General features: G+C 38.7%; 1 protein-coding gene across 1 annotated transcript; it reads left to right on the top strand.

Annotated features, from left to right (window-relative positions):
• The first annotated feature begins 8,445 nt into the window (after positions 1–8,445).
• LOC136146590 (uncharacterized) lies at positions 8,446–12,004 on the top strand. Its single transcript, XM_065905542.1, has 3 exons — positions 8,446–9,019; positions 10,006–10,227; positions 10,807–12,004. Exons 2-3 carry the CDS (start codon positions 10,006–10,008, stop codon positions 11,683–11,685), a joined length of 1,101 nt encoding a protein of 366 aa, XP_065761614.1. The 5' UTR covers positions 8,446–9,019; the 3' UTR covers positions 11,686–12,004.
• Positions 12,005–15,162: the final 3,158 nt, after the last annotated feature.

Below are 15,162 nucleotides of genomic sequence, written 5' to 3'. Positions count from 1 at the left end.
TTTGAGAGTCCCCTGGACTGCAAGGAGATCAAACCAGCCAGTCCTAAAGGAAATCAACCCTAAATACGCATTGGAAGGACAGATGCTGAAGCTGAAGCTCCAATACTTTGGCCACCTGATGCAAAGAGCGGACATACTGGAAAGACCCTGATGCTGGGAAAGACTGAAGGCAGGAAGAGAAGAAGGTGGCACAGGATGAGATGGTTGGAGGGCATCACCAACTAAATGGACATGAACTTGGGCAAACTCCAGGAGATGGTGAAGGACTGGAAGGCTTGGAATGGTACAGTCCATGGAGTTGCAAAGAGCCTAACATGACTTAGCAGCTGAGCAACAGCAAAACATTTATGAAATTTAAGAAATTATCCTTAATACAATATTATAAATTAAAAGTATAACTTATTGAGGTTTATCACATTTCTGCTAACATCCTTTAAGAAAAAGAAAACCACTTCATTGAGGTTTGATTGGCATGTGAAAAACTGTATATATTGAATAGCTATAACTTGATGAGTTTGAAAATAAGTACATACCTGTGAAACCATCACCATCATTAAGTTCAAAGCTATCACCTCTCAAAGTTTCCTCCTGTCCCTGTTGTTACTATTATTATGTGTGAGTGTGGTGTGTCTGTGCGTGTGTGTGTGTGTGTGTGTGTGTGTGTGTGTGTGTGTGTGTGTGTATGTGAGAGAGAGAGAGAGAGAGAGAAGAACTGGTTCTATGTTACCTCTAAAAAGAGTTTTCATCAAGAACACCTCTGTGAGGCTGCTTGGATTTCTCAAAGCCTGGTGATTTGTTTCAAAATTTGATAATCCTGAGAGAGAAGCAGGAAAAGCTACCTTATCTTTTGGCGTCAGAAATCATATTTTATCACTTACAGTAGCATTCAATAGGAAGGTATATATATTATGCCATTTGCTTATAAAGTAGCAAAGTCCTAAAAAGAACACAGGAAACCAGAGATATTGTTATTTCTACATACCTTACCTTATTCCAGAAAGAATTTCAAGCAACATTCATGAAACTATACAAGACCGCAGAAATTAAATGGGAAATAAGACATGAACTGGAAGAAACACAGGGGTTTGTCTGGTGTCTCAGTGGTAAAGAATCTTCCAGCCATGGCAGGAGAGGCGGATTCGATCCTTGGGTCAGGAAGATCCCTTGGAGAAGGAAATGGCAACACACTCCAGTATTCTTGCCTAGAAATTTTCATGGATAGAGGAGCCTAGAGGGCTACAGTCCGTGGAGTCACAGAGTCAGACACATGCCTGAGAATGCACTCCATGGCAGCGCTACTTATACAACAAATAACCACAACATGGTCTTTTGTCAAATGAAACATTTGCATTAATGATTCTTAGAATATTTAAAATTATACCCTCTTTCTCTATAGTTATTATGTGCTTATCCTTATATTTTATAATCCTCATGTGTCATATATTTATCTTCATTATTATCTATACTTCCTAGTAGAAAACAAGCTTCATAAAGGAAATAGTTTCTGGTTGGTTGGTTCCTTATTTTATACATGATTTGTAAACAGTGTGCCAGAACTACTTTTAACTGGATTAATTAACTCATGCATTTTGACTACTACTTGTAAGCTTGAACTATATCTATAACAAAGAAATAAACTTTTATATTACTGTTAGTTGTATTTTGAACTTTGACTTGCTATTTATTTATAGACTAAAAGTTCAGCATATGTTTCTCTATGCCTTCAATTTCAAAACTTTTTTCTATTTACAACAAAACTCAAAGAAATATTGTTTGTGTCTGCCAAAGAAGCTACTGTTTTCTCTAATGAATCCAGGTGTTTAGTTTAAGTGACTTTTATTAGATCACTCATGGGATAATCATCAAATTGTCATCATCAAACATATTTTCATTCCAAAGATTTTAAATTTTTCTTGCAAGCTAAAACTGTATTTGTGATACTGGCTAAACTTTAAAATATATATTTTGTGATTTCTCTCTCATTAAACCTTTAAAATATATTCATATATTTATTCTTAACCATTTTGTAGACCGAAGAATGCTTAAATAATAAATGAAAATAGGCTTTGTGAAGATGCCAAATATTAAATGGAAACATTTCTACAGTGTTCCTACTTCAGTAGAAGGTTTGGCAAATGACTGCCTATGGTCCAATCCAGTCTGCCACCTGTTTTTGTTAATGATGTTTTTCTGGCTCACAGCCAGACCCATTAGTTTCTGCATTGTCTATGGCTGTTTTCATTGAGTCACTGCAGCAAAGATACATGGCCTTCAAAGATGAAAATATTTCTTATCCGACCCTTAACAGAAAATGTTTGCCAACCTCTGTGTTAGTAGATGAAGATGGTTAAACTGTGAGAAACTGACTAGGACTACCTTGAAATATCTGAAACATTAGAGCCAGTTGTCACAAACCATATTTGCAAATCAATTCCTGAGAGAAGTCAACATGCTTTAACAGTAAAGCTGAGTGTCAGCATGAAGATTGGAGTACATAATGAACCAAGAGTAGATCTGAATGCTCTACCAACGTTGGAATATGCAAATATAGTAATAAAAAAAAATTGGAAGAGAAAAAAATAGGGAACTATCAAGCTGCTAATATATAGCCATTATTTTTTGTCACATTTGGTATTTCCCAAGGAACATAAGCATATTCTACTTAAATGTCTCTCCAACATCAACCCCAACATTTTTTTAAGTTTCTTAAGAAAGTATGCTAATGCTTAAAAGCATTACATGTCTAATAAAGAGGTCTACTGAACACTATATTCATTCACTTTTTTTAAAAGATTTTTTAAGCAGTCAGATTTACCATCAAAGAAACAAAAATAACAATCCTGGTAGTGTTTGCTAAAGCAAACTTATTTGGATCACTTTTTATTTATAACTGTGGGGAAAAGAGGGAGACTTACAAAATGATGGAAAACAAAATTTGGAATAACTGTACAGTTGACTTTAGTAAAGTATGCAGTATATAACCCCAGAGGAAAGCAGAAGGGTTTGAGAGGCTCAGAGTTATCAAAATATTACCCAATAAGCAGACTGCCTTCACTTTATAACAAATCAATATAAAATGTAATATTTTAAGCCAATGACAATCTTTTATTAACTCAAGGATCTACAATTTTGGCAGGAGTTGTTGGGGAAAGTCAGCAACAAGGCGTCTCTTGGGACAGTGATGGGATATAGAATTATTTGAACTCTCATGCCACCACATGTTGAATGGTTTGATGTTAGGTCTTCATCAAGAATACTTACATGTGACTGTTTGCATTTCCCAAAGCCTGGTGACTTGGTTCCAAAAGTGAGCATTCCAAGAGACAACCAGGAAAAGCTGCCTTCTCTTTTAGCCTCTGAAATCTTGTTTTATCACTTATGCCAGAGTTCAGTAGCAAGGTATATATGTTATGCCATTTGATAGCAAAGTAGCAAAGTTTTAAAGAGAACACAGGAAACTGGAGATATTGTCATTAAAATTGTTGGAAAATATAATCTGTCATATGAGGGTGAAGCATTATCTTAAGTTGTATCCATATTACCATGTGTCTCTAAATATTGTTGACTTAAGAAATATTAAATATGCTTTAGCTCTGTAATACATCTTGTAAAACATAATGCTTGAAAAAAGAATAGAAAAAAAGAAAACCATACAAGAGTACGGATCTAGGCATCAAATTAATTGCTTTTACTTAATGTTGGTATTCAATACAAAAAAAAAAAGTCACTGAAAAGTAAAATGACTCAGAGAGTTTAATTGCTGATTTTCATATTCCTGGTAAATGGTTGTTACAAAGGTGAGAGAGATTGTTGAGTAGCAAGAGAAGGAATGATGGTATATAAGTTCCTTTTTAGTTGGTGAAGAGACACTTACTATTAGCAGATGGTTCCTTCACAAAGGTGTGTCTCAGTAGTACTGGTGCATGCTTCCTAGTCTTCAATTCCCAGAGAAAAATCCCACATGCCAAAGGTATTGCCTGACCGAGGTCACATAAGATCATCACTTGTGCATTATCATGAGTGTTTTATAAAATGAACATAGGAGATGTGATGGGGCAACAATTGACAATGCTTGTTAATTCCTTGTACGAAATGGCAGTCATGGTGACCTCATGAACAAAATGAAGAAGAACAGAAGCTGGATTTATGGGAATTAACTATGGTACAATTTAATATACTCTAATGATTTGTAGTAGAGCTTGGAAATCAGAAATGAGGTTGGCCTAAGTAATAGCACATGCTTAGAATGTGAAGTACCAAGAATGTATGGGATCACCCTAGTGTTGGCTCACATCACCAGCTCCTCAGTTCCACCAAGAAAGAATATGTCTGTCTTATTCCAGGTGCTTCAGTTAATTTTACCAGAAGCCATGCAGAACTAATTTTGATCAATACCATAATCTGCCATATGTCACAGGCTATCCTTTCTTTTCCATAGTAGTGTCCTGATCAAGTCCTTAATCATATCTGAAATCTAAGGAATCTAGTATCACAAGAAATTAAGTTAGGATGCTTTTCCAAAGAAACCAGGAAGATCATGAAGAAATTTTAAAATAAACAGATTGCTGGAAAATAAAAATCACACTGTTGAGTGTCTGATTTGAGTAGGAAGAAGTGAAGGAAGTTGTTGACTTTTATGAACATGGAAGTGAAGTTTACTATCTACTTTTGGAGCCAACTTTTTCTGATTATGCTACATATTCTTAAGTCAATATTATGTCTGGAATTATACGACTCACAAATTTGAGAAAGGGAGGTCTTTGTTCTTATATAGTAAATTCTAAAAAAAAATAAAAATAAATTTTTTGAACTATTTCTCTGGACACATAAAAAAAATATATACTATCAACAGTGCTTTTTTTTCTGGGAACACTGAGGGGATATTTCTAGGTGTGAATATAAATTAAATATATACTGAATTATAAGTAGTTGAAATAACATAAAAGATGGCTGGATAAATGTAAGAAAACAGTATTACTGCAATGACATGTTTCTACTTGAATGATCTTTTACAGTTGAATTATAAGTACAGTAAAATGGATGTATTGACAGACTGTTAACTCCATTTGTGCTAGGAGCAGTACATATTAAAGTATTTGTTCTACTTACTTTTCAATGTCATGCTCATTATCCTTTTTAACTAAAAGGATATTTATGTATTTGTAAGAAGTTCTGTTTACCTAGGTTTATGAATTGCTAATTTTGATAGATAGGGAACTGAGAACTGATTCAATTGTGCAAATATTCAGAATTTTTATTAGGGTGCCAGGTATAATAAACTGTATGCCTATATTCTTTGATCTGTTCCTGAGGAGGAAATGGTTTTAAAAAAATGGACTGTCACTAAATATTTCAGTTTATCTCCATGGATCTCAGTGAAACCAAATCATGTAATAAAGGTTGAAACTTCATCTAGCAGCATAATATGCTCCTGTCACCTTTTATTAACATGACAAGGTTTAAACCATAATTCACTTGTGCAGGTTTGTTTCTCATTATTCATAGCTATTCTTTTGTCCTTAAAGTTTCTAGCTCAGAAATGATATTCAAAATTTAGGACGGTATGTAAATCTCTGACAATTGCACCAAGGATGTATTTTGCTTGTGGCTGAATAATTTATAAGAAAATATTTTCCATTTCTTTCAAATGCTGATTTTTTGAACACACACATATATATATGTACATGTATATGAATTAATTTATGTATATTTGACATCTAGAAACAAAGTAAAATGACATTACTTAACACTGTTATTTATTTTACCTTAGAATAATGAGTATTAAAAATATAAGCTTATTTTATAATGACAATTTTAAAGTCATTTTCAAATGCTATATTTTAAATTTCCCCAAGAATATCCCAGATAATTAAGTTATTGGTTCAAATTATTTAGGGATTAACCCACACATTTCCTTGAAAAAATCCAACAAATGAGATTTCCTAAATAAAATAAATAAATAAGTTATTGTTTTTATTAAGAAAATAAAAATGATCTCACTGGAATGACAACTTGATTATAAATCTCTTAGAAACAGTAAAGTGTGATCAACCTTGCCACATACAAAATTATCTTAAAAGCTCAGATATTAAAACCATGTAATAATACCACATGAGTAAATTGTTGAACAATGAAATAAAATTTAGGAAGCATGAGAAATAGACTTAAAGGTTTGTAGAAACCTGGAAGACAATATTTCATGCCAAATCAGTGGTCAGCAATGTAGAAAGTTCTAAATATTTTATAAAAATTCTATTAGAAATAAGAAGTCAGTTTAGTAATGCTATATAAGATTGATATATCTTTTATTAAAAAAAACTATGAATAAAGTTTATTTTTCAACCTTCCTTTCTAATCTTTATAACCTGTAATCGTTTTTCTCATGCAACAGCTAAGATCTTCACTACAATGTTGCATAAAATCAATAAGAATAGATATCTTTGTTTTGTTCCTAAGCTCAAGAGATATCATTCAGTCTTTAGTGTTAAATATAATCTTAGTTTTTAGTTTTTTTTAAATTTTCCTTTTTTATGTTGAAAAAGTTCCCTTCTTTTTCTAATATACCAATAATTGAGAGTTTTAAATTTCACATAATTTTTCTGCATGTTGTGAAAGCCTTTTTATATTATGAATTACCACAAATAATTATTTAACACTAAATTCTGTATTGCTTGAATGAACAACACTTAATCACAACATATTTTAATCTATATTTACAGCACTCAGTGCCAGCTCTGTAATTTGTGGCACCTAGTGCAAAATGATAACTTTGGACCTCTCATTCAAAAAAGCAGGAAAAGAGCCCCTTTCAAGGACCTAAATTATATAGCTGTTCCCTTTCTTCTGCCTCTCTTTTAATATAAGTATTATGGTGCTTTTTTCTTTAACACAGCTGTTTTAGTTGAAGGAAAACTAAAATTTTAAATTAGTATGACTATGATCATTTATACTTGCATTGTGCAGTTTCAATTTTATATATATATATATAAAAGCAAGCATGGAATCACTAAAATTACACATTTCTGTTTTGTGACTCGTATTTGTATATTCATTTCATTCTTAGGGAAAAAATGGAAACATTGCACAGATCTAACTCAACGATGGCTTATTTCAACTTTTGATATTATGCACACTTCCAAAACACTCTACTATTGCTTACCAACGGGTATGAGCGGACTTGAAAAGAAAGAAACTATGGTTGCTTTATTTTTTCCTTTACTTTTACATAATGATATTCAGCAATGGGCTTCTCTGGTGGTTCAGACAGTAAGGAATCTGCCTGCAACGTGGGAGACCCAGTTTCCATCTCTGGGTTGGGAAGATCCCCTGGAGAAGGGAATGGCTACCCACTCCAGTATACTTGCCTGGAGAATTCCATGGACAAAGGAGCCTGGCAGGCTACAGTCCGTGGGGTCCCAAGGGGTCAGCATGACTGAGCAACTAACACTTTCACTTTCATTTAGGCTTAGTGGTTGATCAGTATGAAAGATTGAACCTAGAAAGTGCAGTCTCTTAAGACTACAGGTGACCTGGATTATCAGTCATAGTCATTGATGAAATGAGCACAGCATCCCCATGCCCCCCAGTATAATGGAGTTCAACAAGACTCAAAGTGAGCACAGGTATGCTACCATAACACGTCTAACTCGTATTTGCTTTGACTCTCACTAAACTACCATGCACTGTAGATTTCCCAGAATCCTGTGTTCATCAGGCATATAAATAGGACATCACAGAACCTGGATATGTGTACTGTGTGTGTTTACTCTGCTCACTTGCATGTAAAATGGTCTTCTTAGATTTTGCTGGCAAAACAAAATTTCAAAGATGAAATTATTAAGAATTTTAGATTGACATCAGTACATTGAGCAAAACAAAGACCAAGGTCCATAAAGCTGGCCCAATTACATGTATTATATTTATGTTCCTGTTTTGCAAGGAATATTATGTTAAAAAGAGAAAACAAATATTTAAATACTTATCTACTATCAGCACAATTTTTTAAAAAATATAAATACATCTTGTTCTAGTAATGTTTCTTCAGTAACATTATATATATATATATATTTATGCATTTTATGACTGTGTGTGGATCACAACAATCAGTGGAAAATTCTCAAAGAGATGGGAATGCCAGAGCATTTTACCTGCCTCCTGAGAAACCTGTATGTAGGTCAAGAACCAATGGTTAGAACTGGACATGGAACAATGGACTGGTTCAAAATTGAGAAAGAAGTATGTCAAGGCAGTATATTTTCACCCTGCTTATTTAACTTGTATGCAGAATACATCACGCAAAAAGCTAGGTTGTGAGAGGGTAACAGGCAGGAAGGCCAGGGGTCTCCAAATGGAGGAAAGAGGCTGTAAGTGCCAGACATTTTTCTCTCTCTTAACCGGCAGGAAAGAACAAACCAGCGATCTGGTTTTCCTTCTCTATACAAAATTAAAAGGAGGTTTCTCCTAACATTCTGTGTGGCCATGACACCTGGTCTCACCTAAAGCTAACTACTCCCAAACCTTGAGTTAACCAATACATTTCTTTTTCGTATGGAAATGTTGTCTTAAGCTATGTTAATGAACCCCAGACTCCATCTTCAAGTTGGTTCCGCCAAAGGGCCTAACTTACTTATTCAGGTATTGTTCCCCTAATCTATGTAAACGAAACTATTTGTTGGTACAAGATGCAAGTCAATAGTTTTATGGCCTGGGATGAATTATCTGGTGCCATTCTAGATTTTATGACATTCCTTTCTTTTCATTAACAGACTGTGACTATATAACATACAGCTAAAGACTAGGAGGGGGGTTCTCTTTTGCCCCCTTCTGATGCCTATGTCAGAAGCTTTCTCTATCTCCTTTATACTTTAATAAAACTTTATTACACAAAAGCTCTGAGCGATCCAGCCTCGTCTCTGGCCCCGGATTGAATTCGTCTCCTCCGGAGGCCAAGAATCCCGCGTCTTATCGTTCAGCAACAACCTTTCATCTTGGGGGCTCGTCCGGGATCCTTCAGGACAAGGTAAGGATGCTTGGAGCTCTAGTTCTTTGTTCTCCTAGCGAACACGTTTTCCGCTGTACTTTACTAACTCTACGGTGTGCTTGTGTGAATGAATGAAAGGCCCTGCTCTGCGGTTCCTCGGCGACCTCATAAGGCTTATGGCAGAAACTTGTCGGGGGTTTATACCGACCTGCCAATGCCAAGAGGCAACCAATGTCCCCTTTGGGAACCGACCAGAAACGGGCAAAGCATGTGGACCGAACTCTTTTTTCTCGGTCAAACTTTTCGGTCTCTTTGACCATTTCATAACTCCTTGGGAATTAGAAGTACTAACCTTATCTATCGGATCTTGGGCTTTCAAGGGACTTGTAACCTATGTTGCTACTCTACTGTGGTCTAGGTCTCAAACTTGGATTGGTAGTCAGGAAGCGCCTAGCCTCGCTAGGCATGGAAAGTTTGGAAGCTAGATGGAGCTCTAACTCCCAGAGCATCTCTGATGTTAAAGGTTACTTGGATTGGAACTGCAATGGTTTTTTTCTTTTGGTAACACTGGCTCTTAGTGGAGCAGAGGAGGCTCTTATACCGGTGTGGTGACTCTTGGAAGGAACATCTCAGTTTCATGTTTGTATCAGTCTTATTGTGGTCAGGAATATACTCCGGGTCGTGCACAGGCACTCAGGTGATGAATGTGTCCCCCAGAGGTCTTGGCTTGGGAGGCATTCCGGAAGGTTACTCTGATTGCACCCTGGGTGGCATCAGAGGCAAGCGAGGTGAAGAGCTGGACGTCAGTCAGGGATGCCATCAGGTCTACCCCTGGTGCATCCCCACCCCGTCTCGGTGGTAGAACCGGGAGGGACGAGTGTGACGCCTGCGTCGGTAAGGGACAGACTAAGTCCGACCAGGAAGGAAAAGCTTTTGGTGTAATGTCTGTCTACACCCCCATCTAGAGCAGGGAGGGACGCCTCCGGTAGAAAAATGGCGCTGGTCGCTTTTTTTCTCTCTTACAGATGGGAGCTAACAATTCCAGCCTCACTCCTTTGAACTGTATCCTGAAAAACTGGGATAGATTTGATCCCCAGGGCTTAAAGAAGACACACCTGGTCTTCCTATGTGATACTGCATGGCCGCGGTACCCACTGGAGAACGGCGAACGGTGGCCAGTTGGAGGGTCTCTTAAGTATAATACTGTTTTACAATTAGACCGGTTCTGTAAAAAGCAAGGGAAATGGGTAGAAGTAGCGTATGGGTTGCCCTTTTTCTCTCTGCGAAATATGCCAGACTTATGTCCTAAGGGTGTAGATTTGGGCGTGAAACCTTCCGCTCCCCCCTGTCCTCCTACTTTGCCTCCGTATCCCGGGCTCCAAGCTGAGGTTCAAACTGCTTTGGTCTCAGTGGAAACACAAACTGAGACTCAACCTGCTTCGGTCTCAGTGGAAACACAAACTGAGACTCAAAGTGCTTCGGTCTCAATGGGAACCCAAATTGAGATTCGAACTGCTCACGTAGAGGTCCAAACAACTCCTGTCTCAGTACGACTTCAGACTACTCTGGTTTCAGTAGAAACTCAGACTATCAAAGTAAGAGATGAGATGGAGGACAGGAGGCAAAGAGATAAAGAAAAGCAGGTTTCTCCAATATATCCCTGGGATATGCACAGAACAGCCAGAGAGACTGAGGGACAGCCACTCATGCTGTTGCCTCTTCATGAAGTACCCACCGGGAGAAATTATCAGTCTATGAGAGTTAATAAGCCTTTTTCTTATCAAGAGATACAAAGAATTAAAGAGGATCTGGGAGACTATTTAGAGGACCCAGAAAAATATATTAGAGCTTTTAAAGGTGTTACTCTGCATTATGACCTTACTTGGAAGGATGTGATGTATATCTTGGGACAAACGTTGACTCCTGACTCAAAAGCTCGAGTTTTGGGTAAAGCGGTTGCTTATGGAGATGAATGGCTTGGTAATGAATCAGTGGGAAAGAGGGAGGACGAGATAACTGCCCTCCCCACTGGGAGTCAGGCGGTCCCAGCTACAGAACCAGACTGGGACTATAACACTGCTAAAGGAAGATGGGATCAGAGTCATTTTGTCAGATGTATTCTTGAAGGACTCAGGCAGGCGCGTTCTAAGCCTTTAAACTATGGCAAACTGGCAGACATAGAACAAGAAGAGAAGGAAGCTCCTGGTAAATTCCTAGACAGACTGAGAGAAGCCCTTCGCAGATTCACTGAGATTGATCCCGAAAGTGAAGAGGGGAAAGTGATCTTAAAGGATAGATTTCTCACTCAGTCGGCTCCAGATATTCGCCGTAAGTTATCAAAACGGGCGTATGGACCAAATCAGTCTTTAGATAATCTGTTACAACTGGCTCAGACAGTCTATTATGGTAGGGAATATGAGGAAAAGAAAGAAAGGCAGAGAAAGACGAAGGAAAAGGCGGAAGCCCTCGCAATGGCTATGAAAACCGTTCTTAAACAGCCTGAGAAAAATGCCCAGAGGGACCCAGGTGAAAAGGGATGGGCTTGCTATGGCTGTGGAAAGGAGGGGCATCTCAAGCGGGATTGCCCTCAGGCATCTAAGCCGCCCCCGGCTCCATGTCCGGTCTGCAAGGGACCACACTGGAGGAGAGACTGCCCCCAGAGGCGTAGGTCTCAGGGGTCTGACTCTCAAGACAATCAGGACTGAGGGTGCCCGGGGGTCCCCACACAAGCTCCCGTCCTAATTACACCTGAGGAACCCCGGGTATTGATAACGGTGGGAGGCCAATCCGTCAATTTCCTTTTAGATACTGGGGCAACTTACTCCGTGCTTACTGAAGCCCCTGGCCCACTTTCTTCCCGATCCGCTTCCGTAATGGGACTGTCTGGACGAGCCAAAAGGTATTACTTCAGTTATTCTCTATCGTGCAACTGGGATTCTGTGCTATTTTCACACGAGTTTCTTATCGTGCCAGAATCACCCTCACCCCTTTTGGGGAGAGATATACTGAGCAAGGTCCATGCCTCTGTTTTCATGAATATGGAGCCCTCCCTTTCTCTCCCTTTAGTTGAACAAAATGTAAATCCTAGAGTATGGGCTGATAGAAAATCTGTGGGTCGAGCACAAAATGCTATTCCTGTAGTTGTCAAGCTCAAAGACCCCCACTTATCCCCACATAAGAAGCAGTATCCACTAAAACCTGAGGTTAAGGAAGGGTTAAAACCCATCATTGAGAATTTAAAGGAGCAGGGACTATTAGTTCCCTGTAACAGTCCATGCAACACTCCTATTTTGGGTATAAAGAAATCAAATGATAAGTGGAGATTAGTTCAAGATTTACGAATAATAAATGAGGCTGTGGTTCCTTTACACCCCGTGGTGCCTAATCCTTATACGCTATTGTCTGAAATTCCTGAACGAGCCAAATATTTTTCAGTAATTGATTTAAAAGATGCCTTCTATTCAGTGCCTTTGGCAGAGGAAAGTCAATTTCTATTTGCCTTTGAAGACCCTACTCAGCCAGCTTCTCAGTTAACCTGGACAGTTTTGCCCCAGGGATTTCGTGACAGTCCCCACTTATTTGGACAAAGTTTGTCACGGGATCTACAAAACTTTAATAGCTCTGAGGCGGTAGTGTTACAATATGTAGATGATATTTTGCTCTGTGCTGAGACAGAGGAAGCTTGTTCACGAGCCTCAGAAGATTTCTTAAACTTTTTGGCAAGTTGCGGTTACAAGGCATCAAGAGAAAAGGCTCAGCTTTGTCAACAATCTGTTAGATATCTGGGCCTAATCATATCAGAAGGGACTAGGGCCATAGGCCCCGAGAGAATTAAACCTATACTAAATCATCCCCTACCTATGACTTTAAGGCAATTGAGAGGATTTTTGGGAATCACAGGCTACTGTCGCATTTGGATTCCGGGTTATGGAGAACTTGCCCGGCCTTTATATAAACTTATAGCTGAAACTCAGCAGGCCCAAACCGACAAACTGGTTTGGTCTCCAGATACTCAAAAGGCTTTTAAGGTTCTTCAGACTGCTCTCCTGCAAGCTCCAGCTTTGAGTTTGCCCACAGGGTCAGAATTTAACTTGTTTGTCACTGAAAGGAAAGGTATGGCCTTGGGAGTTTTGACACAACCCCGGGGGCCTCACCAGCAACCTATTGCTTATCTAAGCAAAGAATTAGATGTAACTGCACGTGGGTGGCCCCACTGCCTAAGAGTAATTGGGGCAGCTGCTTTATTAGCACCTGAAGCTTTAAAAATAATTACTGGACGAAACCTTACTGTACTGACTTCTCATAATGTGAGTGGAATCTTAAACTCTAAGGTTAACATTTGGATGACAGACAGTAGGCTTCTTAAATATCAGTCACTGTTGTTAGAAGGACCAGTAACTAAGCTTAAAGTTTGTGGAAATTTAAATCCTGCTACTTTCCTTCCTGAGAAGGAAGATGAAACACCTGATCACGATTGTTCCCAATTTCTAACTTTAAACTATGCAGCTCGGGAAGATCTAATGGATACCCCATTAGACAATCCTGACATGGAAATATTTACAGATGGCAGTTCTTTTGTTCGGGATGGAAAGCATAAAGCAGGTTATGCTGTGGTGACTGCTGAACAGGTTTTAGAAGCAAAATCTCTCCCCCAGGGAACCAGCGCCCAGTTAGCGGAGCTTGTGGCTCTGACCCGAGCTCTAGAGTTAAGCAAAGGGCAACGGGTGAATATTTACACTGATTCTAAGTATGCTTATTTGACTTTGCATACTCATGCTGCAGTATGGAAAGAAAGACAGTTTAAAACAGCAACAGGAGAACCTATTAAGCATTTCAGAGAGATTGAGAGACTTTTAACTGCTATCTATTGTCCTAAAGAAGTAGCGGTTATGCATTGCAAAGGGCACAGCAGGGATGGGAGTAAAATGGCCGCCGGTAACCTGTTAGCAGACTCTCAAGCCAAAAAAGCGGCACTTTATGAAACCCCCTCCCTACAGACGCCTTTGATATGGACAGGTCCTGTAGAACAAGAAAAACCACAATATACTGAGGAAGAATTAGAAAGATATGAGAAAAGAGGAGCAAAGATTACTGATAAAGGATGGTTACAGTCCGAGGATGGACGATTAATAATTCCTGAAAATGCTCAGTGGAAAATTCTTAAGGGTTTACATCAGAGTTTTCATTTGGGTGTAGAAAGCACTTACCAGATGACTTCTCGTTTGTTTGAAGGTAAAAATATAATGAAAACTTTAAAAAACATTATCAAACGGTGTGAGGTTTGTCAAAAAAATAACCCAAAGACGGAAAAGCTAGCAAAATCTGGATTACAACGAAAGGGAAAGTATCCTGGAGAAGACTGGGAAATTGATTTTACTCATATGCCAAAAGCTAATGGATATTCTTGCTTACAAGTTTGGGTGGATACTTTTACTGGATGGATTGAGGCGTTCCCCTGTCGTAGTGAACAAGCTAAGGAAGTTATAAAGATTTTAATCCATGAAATTATCCCCAGGTTTGGGCTGCCACGGAGCCTTCAGAGTGACAATGGCTCCGCCTTTAAAGCTGCTGTAACTCAGGGGGTATCTAAAGCTCTAGGAATAGAGTATCACTTACACTGTTCCTGGAGACCCCAATCCTCAGGAAAGGTTGAAAAAGCTAATGACATTATCAAAAGACATCTGCGCAAATTAACTCAAGAAACGCAGGACAACTGGATTAAAGTCCTACCCATAGCTTTAATGAGGGCTCGAACTGCCCCAAAAAAGGAGGGACTGTCCCCCTTTGAATGTATTTATGGAAGGCCTTTCTTACGCACAGACATTGTTATAGATCCTGAAGCCTTGGAGTTAACTAATTATGTAACTCAGCTCTCAGCTTTTCAACAGGCATTAACAGAACTCCGGGAGACGACTCCTGACCCAGCCTCTGAATCCAGCAAGCCTCTATTTGAGCCAGGAACCGAGGTCCTCATAAAAACATTGGGATCTGGGGGCTCATCCCTCGAGCCCCTCTGGGAAGGCCCTTACCAGGTTATTCTTTCTTCTCCCACAGCTGTCAAAGTGCCAGGAATTGATTCTTGGGTACATCACACTCGAGTCAAGAGGTGGCACCCTGACCAGAACTAAGTGATGTCATTTTATGTTTTTACTTTCTATGCTCTGACTTTGTATGTTTCAGAT

The sequence above is a fragment of the Muntiacus reevesi genome, chromosome 14 (assembly GCF_963930625.1).
Source record: "Muntiacus reevesi chromosome 14, mMunRee1.1, whole genome shotgun sequence".
Lineage (NCBI taxonomy): Eukaryota > Metazoa > Chordata > Mammalia > Artiodactyla > Cervidae > Muntiacus > Muntiacus reevesi.
Note: the sequence above shows the minus strand (reverse complement) of the source record. Positions and strands in the feature narration are given on the sequence as shown.

Excerpts from the sequence above, each read along its gene's own strand:
- LOC136146590 (XM_065905542.1), top strand. The coding sequence starts at position 10,006 with ATGGGAGCTAACAATTCCAGCCTCACTCCTTTGAACTGTATCCTGAAA. Across the intron at positions 10,228-10,806 it reads GTAAAAAGCAAGGGAAATGG|GACCCAGAAAAATATATTAG; the intron begins GTAGAAGTAGCG and ends GACTATTTAGAG.